This window comes from Manacus vitellinus, unplaced genomic scaffold (assembly GCF_001715985.3).
Source record: "Manacus vitellinus isolate BGI_N305 unplaced genomic scaffold, ASM171598v3 scaffold_2_pilon, whole genome shotgun sequence".
Lineage (NCBI taxonomy): Eukaryota > Metazoa > Chordata > Aves > Passeriformes > Pipridae > Manacus > Manacus vitellinus.
The window spans coordinates 16,522,378-16,545,279 of NW_021940208.1; the positions used below are offsets into that span (position 1 = coordinate 16,522,378).

General features: G+C 42.0%; 1 protein-coding gene across 1 annotated transcript; it reads left to right on the forward strand.

The window, feature by feature from the left end:
- The first annotated feature begins 419 nt into the window (after positions 1–419).
- Positions 420–10,074, forward strand: LOC103758364 (protein POLR1D). Its single transcript, XM_008924615.3, has 2 exons — positions 420–490; positions 8,694–10,074. The coding sequence occupies exons 1-2, from the start codon at positions 474–476 to the stop codon at positions 8,977–8,979; spliced, it is 303 nt and encodes a 100-aa protein (XP_008922863.1). The 5' UTR covers positions 420–473; the 3' UTR covers positions 8,980–10,074.
- The last annotated feature ends 12,828 nt before the right edge of the window (positions 10,075–22,902 follow it).

The following is a 22,902-nucleotide window of genomic DNA, read 5'->3' on the forward strand; positions in this document are numbered from 1 at the left end:
TTGCTATTTTACTGGTGGTGTTCAGCTGTGCTCAAAATAGGTTTGCTGTGGTTGAAAGACTTCAGGAAGAACTTAAGCGAAGTGACAGGAGGGAAGAGCATTCCCAAAGTGAAGTGACAGGAACTGTGCATTTCAGCGTAATACACCAGTTTTGCATACTTTATTTCTGTTCTTCATTTAGTATGGCTGTTGTTGTATTTGCAACAACTTTAATTGTTTTTAATATTTCAAAATGTTTCTTTCAGTCTTGGTGCATAGGAATCCAAATTATCTTAAAGTCAGGGTGATTTTGGTAGCTTCTTTAATGCTTAACTCACTGCAGTGAAGAAGCCATCCACTTTCCCTACATATGTGCATAAAGTGGCAAGTTCTTGTGTTCCGCCAGTGGTGACTTGTTTCTTTTTCTCATATTTAGGAAGGCTGTGGAGGAGTTACTTAAAGAGGCAAAACGTGGGAGAACCAGGGCTGAAACAATGGGAGCTATGGGTTGGTAAGTTGTGCCAAGAGGAAATGAATGCTTTGGCTGATGCCAAAATAAATTTTGTATTTAATGCGTGACAGAAGTCTCTACCTTTTTATGTGCTTTGTGTTTAAATAATTTGTCTTCATCCACATATTAATTTGGGCAAAAAATTGAGTCTAGGTAAGAAGTTCAAGTAAGTTCTGTCTGCATGAAATTGCTTGTCTGAATGTGTTGAAGTCAAAGCAGTTGGAAAATTGAGAATATCTTTTGTAATAATATGTCCTTATAATAGATGGAATTGCAAAGCTTGGGTTGGAAGCTCGTGAATCTTTAAAATGTCAGCTATCTGAAGTGTGCATGTGCTTACATACTATCCACATATTACTGGGTTAGATTCTGTCTTAAGTGAAAAGAATCCATAGCCTAACAAAGAAACCTAAAGCCTTATATTGAAAGTAATAAACTATCCTTTAGTAGAGAATTTGTGTGTAAATTGTAGCCAAAACCAAACTCAGTGAACTCAAGTATAACCCAGTTTTGGAAGATGGCTATTTTTTAATACTAAAAAAAACCCTAAAACCCAGGGGCTAGGCTAACCTTTATAGCAACTGGGAAAAGAATCACAGTATTTAAAACTTAAGTGAAATACAATGCAGTAGTCCAGATTTTACAGCTAGATTATAATGGAATGTAATGCAAGTAATTGTAATTTAAAAAGTAATAACATGCTGAGAAGAGTCATTCATCTTAAAATAATGTGTATGATTAGCTATTTGGTAAGAAGCTGTTGGATCTAGAGATGTTCACACAGGTAGTGCACCAGTTGACTGCATTAAACTTATTTGTAGATAAGGTTTGACTTCCTCCACCAAAGTAGTAAAAGATAAGTCTGCACTGTTAATGAAGTTCTCGGCTAATTTTAGTAGCTCTGAATAGTGTCTTGTTGAAAAAAAATTATTTCTTTATGTTTTCTAAGCAGGTTTGGGTTTTTCTGTGTGTTTTACTCAGTATTTCTTCTAGGAATGCAGTTGATACCGTTTATGTTAAAATAGCTTAATTGTTTGAATCCCCTAGAGTGGCTATAACAATTCTGATCCATCATGCTTTTACTCTGTCAGCCTTGCCAAAATGGCCAGGTAAAGGAGTGCAGATAATTAGCACCATGAAGTGTTATATGCATTCATTTACTGTGAATTTGCAAGTTAATTCCAGGCATGGAGACTAAAGATTTCTGCTGGGAGATAATCAACTGTCCTTGTGCAACTTCGCTGCAACTTGTGCAGCCTGGAATAGCTGCTGGGAGTGTACCTGAGCTTCTGCTCCTGGGTCTGGCTACTTATTCCTTGTCTGTAAAACAGTAGTGGACATGTTCAGCTGGCTGTGATGATCAGCTCGTGGCACCGGGCAGTTTGCTAAAGCCTGATCCCAAGACCTGCCAGGGGATGGGATAGCCAAGGGTGACCTGTTCTTCAGAGCAGCTGCAGATTCCACTAGAGCAAAGTAGTGTCTGGCTAGGCCAGGATTGTGTTAAAGGTGAAGAGGATTGTTGAGAAGGCTTCAGGCAGATGAAGACTGTTGACATAGGGGTTGTTGTGGTGATATCCTAAACTGAGACTGTTAAGTGAGGATCCTTTTCTCTCCAGAGGTACATGAGAATAGCTATACTGGATCAAACAAAGGATCCATCTCTGCAGTGCCCTGTCTCCATCAGTGGCTGATACCCAATGCCTAGGAAGCGCTTTGCTGAATATCTTTCTTTCTGAATACTCTCTATAGTAGCTTCAAGGTACTATCCCAGCTTCAGGCTGTCTGCAGCTCAGGATATCATGCTCTCAGAGGTGATTTCTTTGTAAGTAATGCATCTTTGGGGACTTTCCCCTTTCTGAATTTATCCTTAGAGAGACTAGTAGTAATCCCAGTTGTCACAAATCTGCTGCTGTAGAGTTTGGCATAGGGTACTGTACAGCTGGCATGTGTTGCTGTAAGGAAGGTATAAAACCCCCCATAGGCAGAATCCTGTTAAGCCTTTGCTGTCTAGTTCTGCAAGAACAATGGACAGAACAGCAGCTGCAAGCTGCCACTGCTCTCGTCCCTTTAATATTATTCATGTCCTGTTGTGCTGCTCTGGTGCTTCTGAACTGGCCCGACAAATAGGTATTGCATATAGATGTCAGAAATTATATAATCAGTAAGATATTGGAAGGAAATTTAACTATGCTAGGTTGAGTATCACACTCCAGCAAAATGCCATCAGGTGTAACTGATCCTGGAACAAAGTAAATCCTAAAGGGCTTCAGAGATTACATCCAGGGCTGATATGTAACCTTCCAGGGTGTGAACTACTGAGAGGAAAGTAACTGCTGCTCAGAGCTTTGTGGATAGCAAATGAAATGAGCAGAAAAGTTGGTTCATGAAAATGTGTATTAATGGACCAGATCCTGCAAAGCATAACTGATAGAAGCAGAGATGAGGTCATCACCAACTTGTCTAAGAGCACAGCGTTAACAGGTGAAATGCAAAAACTTCCTTCCTTGCCAAACTCGAAATGCTTACAGGTGTGTTTCATGAGGACTTCTGGGATTTCCTCAACCCTTTGTCAGAGGAGTCCTGGAGAAGAGATGCACAAACCCTGGAGACATCTAGTGTAAGGCCATCAGTCCTGCATTGGCACTGGAAAGTTGAAGCAACTCGGACTGTGAAGAAAAGATATGTTCTACCATCTGTCTTTGGGTAAGGAGAAGCAGAGGCTACTACTGCTCATACTTCACTGATTCCAGCATATGTTGCTCTCCAGCAGCCGTTCAATACTGGGAAATACATTTCTGGAGTCAGTGGCATTTGACAGGAGTTGGTTCAAGGGAGGTGTATGGAGAAGTGGCGTTCCTGGGGAGGGAATTACGTTGTGCATACCATTACAAAGTAATGTCTCCTAGTGGATGTTGGTGGCAGCAAAGTCTTAGCCAGCAAGCCTCTGAATGCTGTTTTGGGACTACTTTCAGGTTCAAGTTGATACTCTTTTGCCATCTGGAGTGATTAATTCTCCATAGCTCAAGTGCACTGTTTGAAAAAGTTCCCCAAGCACCCCTGCTTAACTTCTTGCTATCTTGTCATTTGAGATGGATAGTCAGCTGCTGCTGAAGCCTAAATTACAGGCATTCAAGCTGGCTTAGCTGACAGGTACATTAAAAGTGTACAAAGCAGTCAACCTTTAGCTCAGTCTTTCATACAAAGATTCAGCCTTCAAATATGGGACAGCGTTGCAAGTATTTTTTCCAGTTGGGGAATTTTTTGCTGCTGCTACATTGTCTTACAAGTTTAGTGTGGATGACATGGGCAGGAGATGCAATTTGTACAGGTTAGAGGCTAGTAGAAGAAAAACTTGTCCCTGTTTGGAACAAGCAACCAACAGGGAAGTTGGCAGTGATATTGGGCAAGAACTTGTGCAGGAAGGGAAATCATCAGAGGCTCTCTGGACATGGAGCAACTGTCAGTATTGGCAGTGGACTGCATGAACTCTTAATTGGTTAAGAGTCTCAGCTCCCTGGTCTCCATACTCTCAGGACTGCTCAGATAGGTAGTATCTACATCCATGGTAAATGAATCTGAGAAATACTGGATATTTGTATTTGTAGATTTCACTCAGCAATGCAGTCTTTCTAGTTCCCAGAATGTTTCTTTTGTGTGTACTCTATGGCCATGGTGACTCTTTTTGGGGGGTCTCCTACATCCTTATGATAACACATGTAGATCCTGTTGCTGATGTATCTGGCTCAAGCATTAGTACAGCTAATCACAAATAAGGAAATGTCTCAGAGAAGGGGAAGGGAGAATCCTCTTCTGAAGCTGTCTTAATCCTGGAAATCTTGAGCAGAAGAGAGCAGAAACTGTGGCTGAATCTCAGTGACGATGCTGTGATGCTGGAACTTCTGAGATAAGAAAATATATCCAAGCAGCTGTTTGGAAGTTAACATTTGAAGGACCAGCTGGATCCAGAGTGAGAAGTTGTGAACAAACAGTGTGAGAATACTTGGAATAGTTAGATAAATTTATTCTTGTTTCATCAGAAGCTATTGGATATAGATGGAATAAAGGTATAGGATATTTGGGGGTTTCCACTGTGTGTCTAATTAAAATAAAGCTAAAAGTTCAGCTTTCCTTAAATGTTTCTCTTGGCGCTATGTACATAATTCATAAGCTTTTCCATAGCAATGTAGTTGGGTCCCATTTTAAGCAGTTGTTGTCATTTAATTAAGAAACGCAGTTAAAATGTAACAAAAGCTACTGTGTGAAAAAAGTTCTAGAGGCTTTTTTTTCCTCTGTTGTGTAGGTCTGATCCTCAAAGATGCTGGTAGCTAAACTGAATGTATCCTTCTTGGCTTACTTGAGAAGCTTATGTAAAATAAGAAATGGAAAACAGGATATTTTTGGATGGTTTGTTCAGCTCTGCATTATAAGAGCAGATGAAATTGCAAAAAGATAAATTTTGGAAGCATTAAATTATTTTTAACTCTATTTCTTGTAAAGCAATCCTAAAATTGCTTTCATTCCTATAGATAGCTTTCTGCTCAATACCAAATCTTTTAGAAGTATAGCAAAATACGAAATGATGATGAGGGCATCGGAACTGTGAAATGCTGTATTGCATCTTGTCTTTGAATGGGTGTTGTGTGACTGTGCAGAAACACTGCAGTGTGATTCCCCTGTGTCTTTCATTTGAATGTGAGGAGAAGGAGGAGGAGAAATAGGGCACAGTTAGAGACTGCAAAGTAACTATGTTAAAATCTTGTCACCAGAGCAATGTTCTAATCCCAAGTCAAGTTGTCACTGAAACAGGTTGCCCAGAGAAGATATGGGTGTCTCCTCTCTGGAAGTGTTCAAGGCTAGACTGAATGGAGCTCTAAGAAGCCTAGTCTAGTGAAAGGAACCCATGACAGCAGGGTTGGAAGTAGATGATTGTTAAGGTCCCTGCCAACCCAGGCCATTCTGTGGTTCTACAAAGCCCTGCCAGCTGTACCTAGTTGCCAAGGCCATATTTAAAAGCTTGCAGTGTCCTCCCAGGCATCCTTTTCTGTGAGGTCCCCTGTGAAAGGGTAATAGCATAGATTAGTTGGTTTGGCAAAACAACCTCTAGCTGCCTTTTTTTTTTTTGCCTTCAGTCGCTCTTCTGTTAAGTTTGGTATTTTCCATGGCATTTTGGAAATGGTAGAAATGTTCTTGCCAGTTCATCCATAATAAACTTTGTTTCCTGGAAAGATATGCTTTTACTCTATATGATGAGCCTTGCTGTGCCAAGCCTGTTTGATATGTCCGATTACTCAGCAAAGAAAAGACTGTGGCTCATGGCACTGTACTCTTGTGTCTTAAACAGTGTTGGCATGTTTCTGCTGTTAAGAACTTGTATAGTATATATACTTCTGTGCTGAATGTCACTGCTTCACTGGATGGCAGGTGTTGGTTGGAAATTCTGTGTTATTGCACAGAAGTTGACTTAAAATGTCAAAAGTAGAGTTAAGATTTGACCTACATTCACAATAACAGATTTAATTTTTCTTTTCTCAAAATACAATGCCATTGCATTTTAACATTAACATTGTATTTTGACAATACATTGCAACTGTTTTGGTCTTTGCATAGTGGAGAGATTTTGGGGTGTGTGAGACTTACCTGTGGAGGGAGGCAAGATTCTCTTGGTAATACTAGGTTGGTTTAGCTTATTGGAGCATGTAAAGCAAAAAATGAACCTTATTGCTGAGTGAACACACTGCGACAGAACTGGAGTCTGTTTTGTAGACAAGACTGCTCTAGCATTGCAGGGTGTGTGCTTGCTTCAGTCATGCCTGCAGCCCTGCTTGGGGCACGCTCCGGTTCAAACTTTAATGTTCTTTAACATGTCTTGGGGTTTTTTTGTCATTTGTTATAAAGAAAAGCTTCTCAAATCAGTTCTGTGGCACTATTTACTAATCAGCAGTATTGTATTCCACCTTGCATAGGCTGAGCTTGCCTCTCAGCCCTTCAGAACTCACATTGAGGGCAGAGCTGTCAGTGAATTGAGCATTGCAGGATCAGACCCTACAGTGAGCCAAAGGCTTGTCTTTGGGGTACCAATTTTCTTATGATTAGAAATGCTCTCAAAGATATTGGTGGATTAATACAGTTCACTTTTAGAGTTCTGTATATACCATGGATATATGTAAACATGTGCTTGTGTGTAATGTAGCATGTGCCATACATCTCATTTCCTTTAAGACTTGAAGGCAGAATTTGCTTTGTTGAAGTCTGAGGTCAATAAAACTAAGGGCTAATGTTTTTCTTCAGTGCCATGACTTACTGCTGCTCCGTGAAAGCCTGGTGGCTCACTTTTATCACTGTATGATGGTGAACTAATGGCATCTCTTAACTGACTCTCAAGTCCTGCATTTCTCATCAGTTTTCATTCTTAGTGTAGCTCAGGCAGCACTCATAGTGTCAAAAAGAAATAAATACTTCAGCCAGATGAGTTTATTTAGGGCAGATTGTCTCCTTCTGGCACTATATATATTAGCACTTAAATCAATGCATTAGCTCTTAAGAAAAAGCAAGGGGAAGGAGAACAAATGTGAAATAGTTTTTGCCTGAATGCAGCCTAGAGAAAACTCCATTCCTGAGTAGGAAATGTTGAGTTACAACAGTTTAATGCTCGCATAAGATACATGGAGAACTTAAATGTTGGCTGGTTTGTGTTATGTCTACAGTGTAACCTGTGCCATGGCATGTTCAGCACCATGTTCATAGGTGATGTAGCTTGAAGTAGAAACCCTGTTCTACTGACATTTATTAGCCTTGTGTTTTTACTCAGTAATACAATTAATGGATAAATATTGTCTCCCTAATTTATGAAACAGCTATACTAGATAGAGATCTAGACTTTTTATTATTATTTTGAACCAGGGTTTGAGCAAAACAGTGGAGATTTCTATGCAGAAAGTTTAGAAAATTTTAAAACTAGCTATGCTACAGGAATGTCTCAGGAAATACCTAGTGGAAATAAAACAGCATGGCTGTTCAATGTATATACTTGTACAGTTAGTCTCCTAAGTTCTTTGAGGATTTAGGACAAGAACAATTTTCAGGAATTCTTAGTAGGCAGACCTGAAGCAAAACATCATGGTAAATGCCGTGTCCAGTTAAGTCATGAAGTGTACTAAATAATCAGATGTGATCTTTTTTGCAATTTGCTTATTGTTCTGATACCTCTAATTGTTCAGAGGTGTCAAAGGTTTTTAAATAGGGTATGGTTTCTACACTTACACAGAACATGCAAGTAGAATAGATGATCTTAACGGTGTGGTGTTAGGATTCCTGTGTGGTTGATTCAGTAAATGGCACTGTGATCTCCAACAGCTCTGATTTTCTTACAGTAATCCTGTAACCTCTGTCAAAAATGTTGTAAAGACAAACAATGCAGTGTCTCCAACTATAAACAAAGTCTTCAGAGTGATTTCTGCTTTCTGTAGGAATATGTTCAAACTTGTTTTTTCTCATTCCATTCTTTAAAAGGTGATAAACTGGGCAGGAGTACAGCTGATACCAACAAGATAAATGAAATGTACGATACTTGTTTACTGAACAAAGCTGATAAATTGCGTGCAAAAGTGTTAAGCTGTGAGAGGAGACAGTTAGAAAAAATGGAAAACAGTTGGATAAGTATTCTTTCTGTTTAAGAAAAAGAAGTAGTACACTTTGGTAGTTTCCAGATATGTTAAAATTGATATACCTCATGTATATGTTATATTGCTACAGCTGTTTGGGTTCTTCGTGCATATGTATCTCACTTCCTGAATATCAGAGTCCAGTAGATAATGCTGACTTTAGAAGGTGGTCATTTTTATAAACCATTCTGATTCGACTTAGAAAATGTTACTAAATATTTGATTCCTGAATAGCTAAGTTAAGCACCATCAACCTTAAATTATATTGTCATCCTCTGTCTCCCCCGAACACACGACCTTGTGAAAATTGTGTGGATTTTCACTATGTTGAAGTAAAATAATTTTCTTCCCATAAAGAGTAAGACAGAAGGAGAATGGAGATAACATTGAACATGTTTTACTGTACTGAGAGTTTACACTAGGTGGCATGCAAGGAAAGCCAAAATCACAAACTTATCTTAAAAAAATCACAAGTTTAAATCTTAGACTTGTTTCAGGATGTTTTTATCTTGTCTTTTGATCACTTTTAAATGTCTTTACAGGTTGAAATGTCCTCTTGCTGGTACAAATAAAAGATTTCTTATTAATACCATCAAAAACACATTACCATCTCAAAAAGAACAAGACCAAGAACGTGAGCAAAAGGAAGACAATAAGGAGTCTGAGCCAAACAAAAGCAGAAAAGAAGAAAAACCAAAGAAACGCAGAATTCACCCATATACACCCAGCTTTCAGTCCAGAAGGAGAGTCAGCTACTCTCCTCCAAGGCACCAAACCAGGAACCAGCACACAAAGGATAAGCATGAAAAGCGATCAAGCAAGCGATGAGAAGAAGACAGTGACAAATGCACGCTGTTACAAGTCAGGAATGTCATGAAGTGTAGGACAGCAGGGATGTCTCAGTTTTTCAGGAAGAGATGCTGTTCAAACCTGAGTTTTGAACCAAGTTGCTTGTGTGAGAAGTAACCTTGAGGTAGCTTTAGAAAACTTTTCTTTGGGACCTTTAAGAGAAAAGCGAAGTGCAGCATAAATCCTTCAGTCGTTTTAGAGCAGACATTCCTTTCCCTTTGTTCCATTGCTCTGTCCCCTTCTGACTAAGCTTAGGGTCTTGGTGATGGAGTGTGATTCGTGTGTCTCTGTCTGGTACAAATCATTTAGTCATGTCACTCTTTTGGAAATAGATTTAAATTAAGCAGAAATTTATTCATTGCGTGAAGTTTACAGAATTTCTTTGCTGCTAACCAATAAAAAAGTTTTGCTTATTTGGGTTAGTTTAGTTTTACAGAATCTTGAGGCAGGGAAAGCTGGTCAGTGCCTGACCAAGCACATGCATTTTTTACAGAATATAAGAGATTACTTTCTTTAGTATGAAAAGAACAAATTTAAGATGGGCAACACCAGCTTTGCTTTTCAGGAGGAACTACCAGGAAAATTTTAATTTTGCTTGTTATTGTATATGCACAAATCTATCATAGATAGCCATAGACATTACCCCTAAAAAGCTGTACCTGCAATAATTGTCTCTGTTTAGACTTCCCTCTATAAGGAAGTAGTTTGAACAGTCTGTTGTCACGGTGCTTTCAAAACAAACCCTGAAGACAAAATTTTCGCATTCTCTGTCCACTGCTAGGAAGTTTCCAAGTAAATGTGTAATACTAGAAATGCAGAGGTGACGCTCAAAACCAGTCAAATGCTCACTTTCCAAGCCTGTGTGACAATTCTGTAGTGGTACAGTTCTTAAACTTGTGACTGGGAGCACAAATAATACACATTGGCATATTCTATGTCTCACTTCTGTTTGTGTTACAGTAACAAACTTCTGTGTGAAATATTTTGTATTTCACTGTTCTCAGAAATAATTGTTTTGAACACAGGTTTATGTTTTTAAGTGTGGTGACAATAAAATCGAAAATGTTCGTTGCACGTGCCTTGTGGAATTAGTGCTTTAATGCATTTCTTGACTCTCTGCTCCAAGGGAACCGGGGCTTCGTGGTCCTTCCGTGTTGAGTCAGGGCAAGAGTGCCACCTATAGGCGTGTCTGCTCCTAGCCTTGCCGCACTTACCTGTCTCTTGGAAAGCTCCTGTTAGCTAGGGGGTGGGAAGACCAAAGTGGTGATCTGCTGTGGCTGAATTTTAGTGCATGAGCTGGGAATTACTCTTCTGAGTAATGGGAAGGTAGTTAAACTGGCTTTGAGCCCACCGGCAACTGCCAGGATCAGCATACCCAATGAAGTGGGACACTTGTACATTTCCACAGAGGAGCTGTGGACAGTTCCTCTATCTCCCTGCAGGAACTATAGCACTAGAATAGAAGTCCCAGCCTTTCAGAAAATTTATAATAACTCAAGTGGGATCAATGAAAGAGTAGTATCTTTAGAGAATGTAGGCCTGTCTTTGGTTTAAATAAACTGAAGTTGTTTGCAGTCCTTATTTTGCTGGGAGCTGATTGTGAACTCTTAGTAATCCTTTTTGGAAGGACGGCAGCTATAATACCAGCTGGACTCTGCTGCACTGACGGTGCTGGATGGATGTAACTGCAGCAGAGAATTATTCTCACCATTGGTCAGGACTTGGACTGGGGATTTTCCGCAGAAAAAATTTTTGTGAATTCTTGCTGGTCTGGCTCGTGCTGATAATATGCTGTCCTGAGAGCTTTCAACAGTCAGACCTTCAAACACCTCTTTAGAATAAGGACTGTTGTTGATTCTAAAATAATTTATGCCAGACTTTCAGGTAGGGAAACTGATTAGAGTATGCTTTCAAAATTAGTCTGGATTGTTGATAATGCTTACATACTGGAAATGCTCAACTAAAGGATCTGAAATGACCAACACAGATAACTGGAGAAAGCCTGTTTTGGTGGTGATGGTGGTAGGTTCAGATCTAATTCCACATTTTTCTGATTTAAAGAATATACATGAATTATTAATCTTGCATTGGTTAATTCCATCCTTTAATGCTGTCTTTAATAAACATACCTAATAAACACAAAATCCTGTGCTGCTCATTAACTGTTCTTTAGGTAACTCTTCATAGAACCACAGAATGGGTAAACTTAGAAGAGATCACAGTGATCATCCAGTGATAAATTTTTTAATAGAAAATTGGGTGCATAAAGCCAGGTTTGTATTGTGTCTGCAGTTGCTCATATTGTGCAGCACCAGCATCATGTTTATAAGGTACCTTAAATGTAGTATTTAACCCTGAAAATTAAAACTTGACGTGACTTTTCAAAATGTGTTACTAACTGCTGTAACTCAGCACTCTTGTTACATGTAAAAGTGCCTAGTCCTTAAGTATAAATGTGTAAATAAATAACGTGCTCTTGGTGTTGGCTTCCCGTAGTAGCGCAATGCAGCCTAGTTACTCACATGGGAGGGGAATGCACCTTTAGTGTTCCTGCAGTGTCACTTCACAGGTGTTTCTTGTTTCTCTATGAGCTACCAATGTTGTCTCTGTTTAGTTTCAGTGCACAGTGTGGATGACGGAGTTTATTCAGATGAAGCTATTCTCTTCCCACAGCCAGAACAACTTGCTTATTAGATTTTATTATTATGTTGGACAGAAATCTTCCAAATGTTCATTTTCATCAACCTGATACTGAATGTAGATCACAAAACAGTATGAGGGGAGGAGGAAAAAACATTTTATGTAGCCTTTAGGAAATGCTTTCGTTAGTTTTGACTTTCAGAGATAAAGTACCATGCAGTTCTTATGTTTATTGTACAGCCTCTTCTCCTTTGTAAATGCAGTTTGAATTATTTACACAAAATCATGAACATCCAGGAAAAGCCCAACAGATTTCATGTATAACACCACTTAAAGGCAAAACCAGACCCTCTTTTTTAGACTGTACCAGTCTAAAACAGGAGTTTCTTGAGGTCCACTTGTAAGAGCATTCTTTACTGATCATGAAATTTCTACAGAAAACTAGTTAACAAAAGAGATGTAAATGTTTGTAGATCAATGGAATAATGTAGCAGGAGGGGGTTACTTTTCCTGCACAGAACTGGAGTTTTTTTGTTATTGTGGCTGCAAGTTGATCACCAAGAAGCATGTTTCCTTTCCTGTCCTATCAGAGCTCTCATTAATAATTATGTCTTTTCAGTTAATTAAAGTGGAACAACACAAATGCAGACTTGCTTGGATAAGTAGCAAGAAAACATATCTGGACTGTGTTTGGAGAAGGATTTTATCCATTTTACCGGTGGAGTCACTGATCCACCAAATCTTTATTCATGTGAGTGATCTTTGCACTTGCAAATAATCCTGTTGTAGCTCACCATCTATGAATGAAACTCTTGTCTGCATTAATATACACTCTTTGTTTTAGTGACTGTCAATAGGAAATAATCAAGAGTAAATGTTAAGGAGTGCATAGCTCCAATTAAAAGAAAGCCTGAAAAATATGTATTCACACACTGATTTTCAGATGCAATAATCTTAAGACAAAAAAAGCTCAAATACTTTTATGCCAAATATTTAACAGCCTCTCAAAGTCTCATATGAAGACTATGGATGTATTTTCCTTGTTTATTTTACATCATTTCAGTATTGCTTAGACTCTAAATTTATTAAATGCGGTTTTGTCATTCTCAGGCCATTACCTTATAAAATGTTTCTAGAAGGCAAAATCCATATTGAATCTCAAAACATTAACTCTCTGTCTGCAGCAAAAAATATACTTCTGTTTGTAAGAGGAAACAAAAAGAATGTGCTATATTTATGCAAAATTGCTGTTCATACAATATTCACTGCTACCCAAAATGATGAGCCTTGTGTTACAACTGGAACGTTGAGCCAAAGAGTTTTGGCTAAGGAACGGTGCAAGTTCTGCATAGCTCTCCCAAGAGCATCCCGTATCTTTTATATTGTGGTTGTGTAGGGTCAGCTGCACAAACATTGTGTGGGAAGTGGTGTGGTGCCCTGGGGAGGGGATCTGGTCCCCTGTAGTGTTACTGTAGGTTTCTGGAGAAGAGTTCAGTTCCCCATCTATGACTTCCTTATAGGCTCTTAGGTTTTCTCTGTGGATATGTCTGAACCATAAAGAATAGGTTTTGCATGGTCATAAGTATTGTAGGCTGTGTTCCTCACCCATTTTCCATTCTGTTGGGCTACTCTGCAGATGGCCATCAGCTTTCCAATGTGGCCATGTTTGGTAAGGTCCCACAGGCTAGTGGAGCCCTGTCGTCTCCGGACCTGGTAGGAACCAGTGCCGTGAGCCTTGGCTGTGGTTGTGGACAAGCCATGGCTAAGCGTGGCTTTGGCAGTGAGCAGGGCAGGATTAATTTAATCTTTATAGTGGGAATTTGAGATAGAGGGTTACCCAGCATAGATACAGGTGGATGCTTTGAGAAAATCGTATCACAGCCTCATGTTGATAACCTCAGGCTCTCTGTATACCCATGAAGCACTGTTACAGTCTGGAGTATCACGTAACAAACAGACTCGTTTTCTATCATTTCAGTGTCATTGCAGGCTGGAACACAGTCACGGGGAGTGCCTTACAAGGGTATGACACTATAATCACAAAGGCAAAAATCAAAACTGTCAGAAGGTGAAGGCAATGGCATCTTTAATGGTGTAAAATTGTAATGGTCTTTAATTCATCTTTGAATGAGAAAAGGCTGTCTAGACCACTGTAGAAAACCAGCATAACTGGGGATTTAGTTGAACTCCTAAGTCTTTAAACAACAACCCCAAAGAGCTGAGAAAACAGAAATCCTGCTGCTCTCTGCCACCCTCCCACCTACACCAGTGCACCTTTGTGTGGGAGGAACTGTGATTACCCCATCACACCCAGTTCCTGTTCCCTTGGGTGGCAAACACAGCACAGTGAATCTTTCCTGCTTTCTCATCAGTTCTGACCCATCTTGGGTCTGTGCTGAGATCGCAAAGATCCATTCTGTTTGTCAGCGTTAAGGCTAAGGGCACAAGCCCTGAAACTTGGTGGAGTTGATTCTGATGCTTGTCACAAACATAAGATAATTAGAATAATACTGAAAAAGTGCCACATGATGCAGCTGCTTAATCATTAATCCTTTTAAGTTGTATGTTTAGCAGTTTCAGTAAAGTTCAATTTGTGGAGATCCTTCCTTGGTTTGTGCCTCCATCCAGTTGGCCACTGCAAGGCTCTGGCTTGGAGGTGTTCAGTTTTGTCATGGAGTATCTGAAAGAGGAGCATGAACACAGGACTGTAGTATGAAGAGAGAATTCAGGGACATGACCTGTTGTTTACTTGGACAATCAGCAGCTGCAGTATTCTTAGTGTGGTTTCAGATCTCCCTCCTGCCAAGCAGGAGCACACACATTTGCCTCCAGGCGGGCATGTCCCTGGTCCTTCACTCGCCATGAAGCCCACGGCCCAGCCAGGCTGTTCATGCTTTCCTGGGACACACAGATGGAATGGTGAAAGCCTGCAGAAAGTGCTACAGCAGTGATATTACAGTCAGCTCAATATCAATTTTGTAAATGCAACCGAAGTCCGGTTTTGGGAAACATGAGAAAGGGAGAAAGAAAAATGCCAGCAAGCAGCTAATCCAACAGCAACGACCAACAGTTGCTGTAATGAGCTGTTAAGTTCAATAATAACAATATTAAGAAATAAATATAACATATGAAGGAAACCAAGGCTCTAAGCAAGCTATTACTTCATATTAATTCTGTATATTATATTCCAATACCGTTTTCTCTCCCTACCACGTTAGCAGATACCAGAGTAATAGCAAAAGCCAAAACGAAGGTAAGCAAAATGGTTGGCATCAATCTGGATGTCTAAAGTTTGACGTATCTGCTGCAGCAGATCCCTAAATTAAAATATCACTTTTCAGCATAATCCATGGCATTGCTAAAGCTGTGGTGTTGCTGTGGTTTCATGGCATTGCTGGTTTCTGATGCTCCTCCATGCAGCAAAGGCATTTGCAAAGTCCTTGGAGAACAGAGTGTGTTTTATCTAGAAAAGAGTTTGACTCCGAGTGTTATGCCCTTCTTTCTCTCCTGGTCTCAAGTTACTAAGTTGGGGGATGCCTCAAGGAGAGGCGAGTGAAGTTTCCCATGGTCTGGCCCTCCATGTCCCTCCCTGAAGACTCCCGCAAGATGCTGTGTGGGGCATGGCTGCTGGGAAGACCTCCTTCGTGTCAGATACCTGAGACCATTCCGGTTGAATGAATCTCTGTGAGAAAGCATGGGCTCCTAGAAAAGCAGATGGTACTGTGCCAATGGGTAAACCCTCATCTGGTGTGAATCATTGAAGCTGTGCTGCCATCAGCAGAGCTGAACTGGTTGGCACACACTCAACACCTCACTGTCTCCATTGGGCCACTGACATGTAGGTTAAAGGGGGAGGGCAGCCAGAAGAACAGTGTAGGATCACCAGCACCTCCTACTGGTCCCATTTTTCCCCCTGGGACTCACAATTTGGGTGCTGCTTTCCCCAGCCTTCAAGACTGCCTGTCCAGCAGCAGAATTTCACATCACCTTTACTTGCAGGTGAAGACCGCAGGGCTCAAGGCAGGTTCTCCCTGAATTAAAAGGGAAAGGGTCTGCAAATATATTTTCCCTCCGTAACACCAGGCTTGGATATAGGGTGGTTTGGTTACCTTATTGAAAATTTTATATCTATAATGTGCTTTGCAAATACATACAAGGAATCACAGTCCTCCATGCTGACACCTGACATTTGCCAGGTGTTAGGTTAGAGCAGGATAAAGCATCCCAGGCCTAGTGCTGCATGAACATGGCTTTTGGTCTGCCCTGAGCTCCTGCACACATCCTGCCTGCAAGAAGTGCTACAGACCTGCAGGTAGATGTGCAGTTCCTTGCATCATCTGCCGACAGAAGGACTGAGGATCGGCCCCACTGTGGGGGAATCCCTTCCTTAGGGTGGTTCTAGGTCTGCCTCACCAACAGTCCCATTTAGACTTGGATCCCTACAGGAAACTTGCAGCAAGGAAGGGACCAGGAAGGCACAGCTCTACCTTTCTGTAGCAAGACCCATTGCATCCTGCCCAGTAAGCTCTCTGCTGTCTGAGAAATGAGTTAAACTAGCAATAAAAGTCCACTGGAATGAATTTCATCTAAACTTCATTTTTCTTTGCCTGTTGAAAATAATTTCCCAGGCATCTCCGCCCTTGGGAAAGAGCAAAGAGCCCCCACCGCACTCTCATTACTTGAGATCCACCTCCAGCCGTCGCTGCCAACATTTTTTCTTTTTTTTTCTTCTTTCTAGGTTGAGTTCTTTAATAGCTCCATGTCTCTTTCAGTCTAGGCTCCAGCCTGAGAAAAACAAACCTGCTAGCCTGGCGAAAGCCAAACACACACGGCCCAATTACCAGCTTCCCCACTGTTCCTTTGGGCCGGCTGGTATTCTCCCTGCCTTTGTTTTGCTGCCTGCTCCCTGCCTTGGAGCAGCTTCCTTTGACTCAGCTCCGTGCAGCCGGGCAGAACGAGATCCAGCAGGTAAACTGAGGAAGGGCTATTGTCCGGCTGCCCCTCGCCTGCGGACCACTGTGGTTTATCTGCCAGCAGAGCTTCCCACAGCGTACCTCTGTAAAGAGCTGCTTTGCTTTTGGATTAGGGGGAAACGCCTTGTTCCTTTGCACCTAGAATGTTTGTGCATAGGAAGGGCAGCGCTGGTGTGTCAGTAACAGCAGACCTTGTTGGGGTGCTGGACGTCGGTCACGTTGCTTTGGCCCTGACTGTGTGGGCCTTGTCTGTTCTCCAGCCAGTACCTTGGCTGGTGCTTGTTCTGACAGCCTTGGGAAGAGTCAGGGAGGATGGATGGGACTGTCTCCACTGCTGTGCACTCCCACAGCTTTCTGGGAGGAGGGAAGGTATGTGGGAGCAGTGCTATGAGGACCTGGCCTGGCTGTCCTGTGGCAGGGAAAGGATGGTGCCCATTGTTACCTGTCAAGTTTGGGAGGTGAGAAATGGCAGGCCCTCATGGTAGGTGCCCACCACGGTGGGGTCTCAGCTCATGCCACCGCCGAGCTTCCCTGGTGCAGCGGCAGGGTGTCCACTGGAGGGTACAGGAGAGCAAACTGTTTTCCAAATGTGCTGCACCAACTGAGATCCCCAGAAATATTGGGAATGAAGAGAAATGGCCAGTCCTGTGTCTGTTTGTCGGGCCGTACCAGCTTGTCCCTCTGCCCCTGCTCCCCCACCTTGCTGTGACCTGAGCTCCCATGCAGCCCAGGCTATCCAGGCAATGAGGGCTTGTACTGAGGACCAGCTCTCTGCAGGTACATCAGTGGGGTCCTCCAGCCCCGAGGCTTCTGCCTCACATCTGCCTGGCTGCAGTACTTTAAGCAGGGCAGCCCCAGGCAAACTACCCATGCTGAGCCTGGGCACTCTCTGGGGTGGAGTCAAAGCTGTGTCAGGGTCACAAGGCTGGAGTTAGGTGGGTTTCTCCCTCTGACTCTGTGGAGCAGTGTGAAGGTGTGAGGTGTGGGCCATGCAGCTGGCTGCTGGTACCTGTCCTGGAGAGCAGGGTGCTTCAGGAGGTGCACCCAACACAAGAGTTCCCCAAATGCACAGCAGCTGTGTGGCTGTTCTTTGAGTTAACAACTAAGAATCAACTTTGAAGGGTGAGAACTGACTGGAAACAAAATATCTTTACCATCTTTCATTAGCACCAGTACAGCTACAAATACACTTGTGCTGCTCAGAGGGATTTACAGTTCTTGAAGGATTTATGTGTTGGGAGGTAGCCAGCAAGGGGAGCACTGGGGAGAAGCTTAGAATTGTTAGAACATATCTCCATCTCAGTGCTCAGTTTGTAAAACAAATTCTTCAGGCAGGTGCTTGAATTCACAGCCTCTACAGAGGGAATTTATCAGCTTCAGGAATATACTGGTTAAGAAAAAAAAACCTATCACCATCAGCTGCAAGGAGGGAAAAGCTAATCATCTAAACTTTATGGCAGGAGAGGTGCAGCTGTCAAAGCAATAAGGTAAATGAGTCTGAGGCTGAAATGGTTTTTGCAGCAGAACTCTGCTCCCTGTTAAATAGGAGAGATTGAACTATAGCACCATTCCACTATTCCCTGGTAATGCACCATTTTGGGGCTGACTGGGTGGTCTTAAGTCCATTGCCACAGTGGTTATATCGCTGATACCAATCAAGGCCCCGCAGCTGAGACCCTGAGTGACCTGCTTCAGCAGCTTTTTTCAAACCCCAATTCACTCATTTGTGTGGGATGCTTTTCTGCTACTTTATTTATGGGATTACATAAATGAGCCATTAAAAATGTAAATCTTCAGAACAGTTGAATAATACAGATTTAAACAATAAGCTCAGGGCGGTACAGTACAGAAACTTCCCTGAACCAGCAGTACTGCACCATCGTGGCTATGGCAACAATAGTGGGTTAAGGGAAAGAGAGCAAGGAGGAAAATAAAAGTCCCGGCATTGTTACAGTCACTGGCACCACAGAAAGATTAGGGATTTTTTTTTTCAGAGTATTAGAACAATAATGAAGATGTGTCATTATGCGCTACAAAGGAGACCAGGCCATCCCACACGTAGTGCAGGTGTCAAAACAATCAGGCTGGCCACAGAATTGAGTTTAAGTGAAGTTTGTCCCACCTCACCACAAAGCATTTAACCCTTCCAGGGCCAGAGCCAACTACAGCCATGCCATGGCTAGCACAGGCTCTTTTCCTCTCTCCCATGCCATTAGGCATCTAGTCTGAGCACCTCTCTTCAGCAGCAGCAGCAACGAAGCTGTACACTATGTAACTTATGGAGGAGGAGTTGGCTGCAGGTTTTATTTACCTTTCTTCTGTGCTTATGTCATGTTAAAGTACCTGGTGAGGCAATACACAGTGAACTAAAGTTTAGTTAAGTCCACTGCAACCTTCTATCTGCAAAGGATAAGATCATGGAAGTAGCTTCTAAGCCCTGTTTGTTCACAATTTGTGAGAAGTGGTAGCAGTCTACTGATTTTCCCTGTTCAGCAATGTATTTTAGGTATCACGTAATAACCTTAATGTGACAACTGTAGTGAAGAGACATGCCTACCTTGAAGACAAGCTCTGAGACATATCAGTGCTCTTCCTAGAAGTGGATTACATCATGTGGCACATTATTTTAGTAAGTTTTTCCTATCATTTGGTTCTGGAACTGAGTAGATATTTCGTATAAGTAAATTTGGGAGAGTAAATTTGGTAATTTATATAAGAGGCATGTTACTTCTCTGTTTCAAAGGTCACCACACCCTGAATTTTAATATGTCTAACCTAAAGGTAAATGTGTATTCCTACCATCCTAATTCCTATGCTGTAAGAAGGGCAAGGTTGCTGCCCAGTGAATCACAACTCACTCTCAGGAAAGACCACGGTCCCACCAAACCAGAGCTGTGTTTATAGGTCTGACCATGATGAAAACAGCTGAATACAGATACAGTATTTTGAATTGCTTCGGTTTGTAAAACTTACAAATCAAGTGCCATGTGGAAAAAAAAAATTAAATTCTTCTGCAAATAAGTAAGCAAGGTATGAAATGGATTGCAAGTGAAGGCTTCTACAACAATAGTTTTTCATGCATCACTGTGTTTGACTGACCTTTGAGACAACTTCTTTTTTCAGAATTGTGGAACCTGGACTGGATATATATATTATAACATCCAGCACTCAACTTAGCATCACAGGGAGGTTGACGTTGACGTCTGGAGGTCACCTAGTCCAACCCACCTGCTCAAGCAGGACCACCTAGAGCTCATTGCCCAGGACCATCTCCAGAAGACTTCTGAATATCTCCAAGGAGTTATGAATATCTCCAAGCATCATAGCCTTAGTTCATCATATTGTGATGATTTTTTATAGGTTCAACTGCTATTGATAACAGTAGGACTGATTTCACTGTACGTAGATAAAGGACACAATAAAAGCTTGCCAACTCCATAGTATTTTCTACCTGCTGTAATGTGAGAGGAAGAATTCCTGGTAGTGGAAATGGGGAAGTACCTAAAGAATACTATGATTATCAGCTGTGCTAGCATGATGGTTTATTTTATTAATGGTGGCTTTCCCAATGGGATTGTTTCTTTGGGGCAAGGGAAGGGAGAGTTGAAACAGGAATTTTGATTTATTGGCAAAATAGAGAGGTCACAAGAATGCAGAGTGTAGACAGCTTTGTTTTAATGAAGAAAGTCTTCCTCTGGGTTGCACATGAGACTTTTTGAGATCACTAGATTTATCTCAGGGCAGCGATGAGTTTTTAGGACAGATAGACCCTGCTCCCAGTCAGAGTGGTGGTATATCCAGATGTTCCTGCCTTATTGTGGTGATGTTGTTAGTTACAAGTGGTTACAGTATTGCTTTGTGCAGATGTGGGCACTAAGGAGGCAGGTCATGGACTACAGCCCCGTCCAGCCCACCCACCAGGGGGGTAGCACATTGGAAGAGGGGCACATATTGGACAGCCTCTTCAGAAGTTCCACTTCAGTGCAGAAAGTAGGAAGGGCAGTACACAAGAAAGCTGACCTTGAGGAAGATCTTCCGTGGGTTAATGAGCCATGTGCATGTTCAGGCTTCTTAGATATTGTGGCCTGAGTGATCTGGATCCAGGTCCATAAACATATTTAAAGAAGTAGCAATGGGCTACAATCCTGTTTGCTTCAGGGAGATAGCTGAATATTAATCTCAACTATTCAATCTAAAAGCAGGGAGTTCATTGCAAACAGATGCTTAAGATCAACCACTCCACCATCCTAATGTACAATATTTTCTTTTTTCTTTATTCTACATCAGCTTAACTCATTTATTTCTGAAAAGGGGGAAGAAGATCCTGCAATAAATGCGGCCAAAGAGATTTTTCCCAGTAGCCAGTTATCCTAATCCCCATTCTGGTTCTTAATAGTGTGACTTCGAAGTGCCCGCAAGGAAAAGGTAAGGGCATGGGGTGAGCTGGAGAGCTCCCATGGCAGAGGGTACTACCTTCCCTGGGGCTTGGCTGGGTGAATAATGTCAGAGACTGTCAGCTGGTGGGCAACACCAGCTCAGTGAAGGCATTTCCATGGTCAAGCAGCTCAAATCGGTCATGGTCCTGGTTGCACTCCAGCCTGGTTAAAGTGAATTCGTGTGGCAGTATGGGACGTGCCCACCAATCTCACAGCTGTGAATCCACTCTGGAATGGAAGAGCAAAACAGACCAGATTCCAAATCAATTAACAACATGCCACTTGCAGGAAAAATCCCTCTTTGAACCACCACATTTGGTTAATGATGTTTTTGAATATTATATCATTGCTTCAGTCTCTGTGTGAAAGCAAGTGATTTTATTTCATTTCCAAAGTAGGTAGAAAGATAACTGCAGTCTTCATTAGCTTTTCCTGCATCTCATCAGCAAGCCAGGATTTGGATCCTGAAGATACTAGGACACAGAGTTGAGAAAGGTCTTGTTTACATAAATGTCAGGTTCACATGGTGGAGTGCACAATGAATTAAAAGTTTCCCAGTACTTTGTGTGTCTAAGTCAGACTGTAGCCCTTCTGATGTCATCAAAGTTATTCTGCTCTGTTCCCTCAGTCACCAACAGTGAAGGAAGCTTTCGAGTCCTGTCTAATTTGGAACCTCTCTTATGATTCAAGAATGAAAAATTTGGACCTCACTGTGAGGGAGGGAGTGAGAGGGGGAGAGAGAGAAAGGTGGAGGGAGGGAAAGAAGGGTAGGAGGGAAGAAGCATTTTAATGATCTGGTATTGTGTAAGGCAGCTTCTGTCCTTCAGACAGGATCTGATACCAAGCTCACCATGCTGATGTCACCAAGAGCACTCTCTCTCCTCCCACCCCATCTTGCTTTTTCTGCAGGCAGCTAAGGGCACTGCCAAAGGTCACCTGCACCAAACTGCTGTCCTAGGTCAGGGAAGCTCATAAATAAGAGCTTCAGTGGAGGAAAAAGATCAGGGTGACTGTCTCCTCTAGGATATGTTTCAAGGAAAAGAAAAGCCAAATTTCATGTCTGGATTTATAGAAGGGAGGCTTCCCTTATAGCTTTCCCAATATGCCAGATTTTAAGTACTTTGGCTGATATTTAAATGGAGCTGGAATTCTTCAGTGAATGCAGTTGAAGAGATGTGTCAAGATAATATTGTGCGTCTCTCAAAGCCCTGCTGGAAGAGCAGGAAAGTCAGAAGAGGAGCTGGTGGGAACATGAAACTTGTGTCTGTGTCCTGAGTTCCTTGAAGACTTCAGGGCAGCCCTGACCTCGGGACTGGCTATGTGAGGATGGTGATGGAGACGGAGGGCTGATCAGAGGTATGATAGCAAATGCCAGCTCTAGGCACGATTCATCCTGGCCTTGCTCCTTTGCATTACCTCAGGCAGGAATGTCATTGCTGCCTGACTGAAATCCGAATGTCCTGTACGTACCCAGCACCAACATGAAGGCTCACCAGGGCCAAAGACCATGGGACCTGCAGCTGCAGAGCTCCCCTGCACTCTCTGCATTGAAAACTTGCTGCCAGGATCAATGGGGTCCTCACTTTTTTACTTGCTTCGGGTTACAAATGCAAACCAATACAACAAGCTCTTTTGGGGGGATGAAGGAATGAGGGATGAAAGGTGACTCTCAGCCTCATCGCAATTGCTTGGGTGGGTCCGTCCTTTCCCTACAGCCCTGAGGTTAGCAGAAAATGACCATAAAATATCAGAAAATTGAACTCCCTTTGAAATCAATCCATTGAAATAGCCTCCCCAAAAGCTGTTATTTTCCTTTCCATGTCTGCATCAGTGCATCTGTCTCCAGTCCTCTG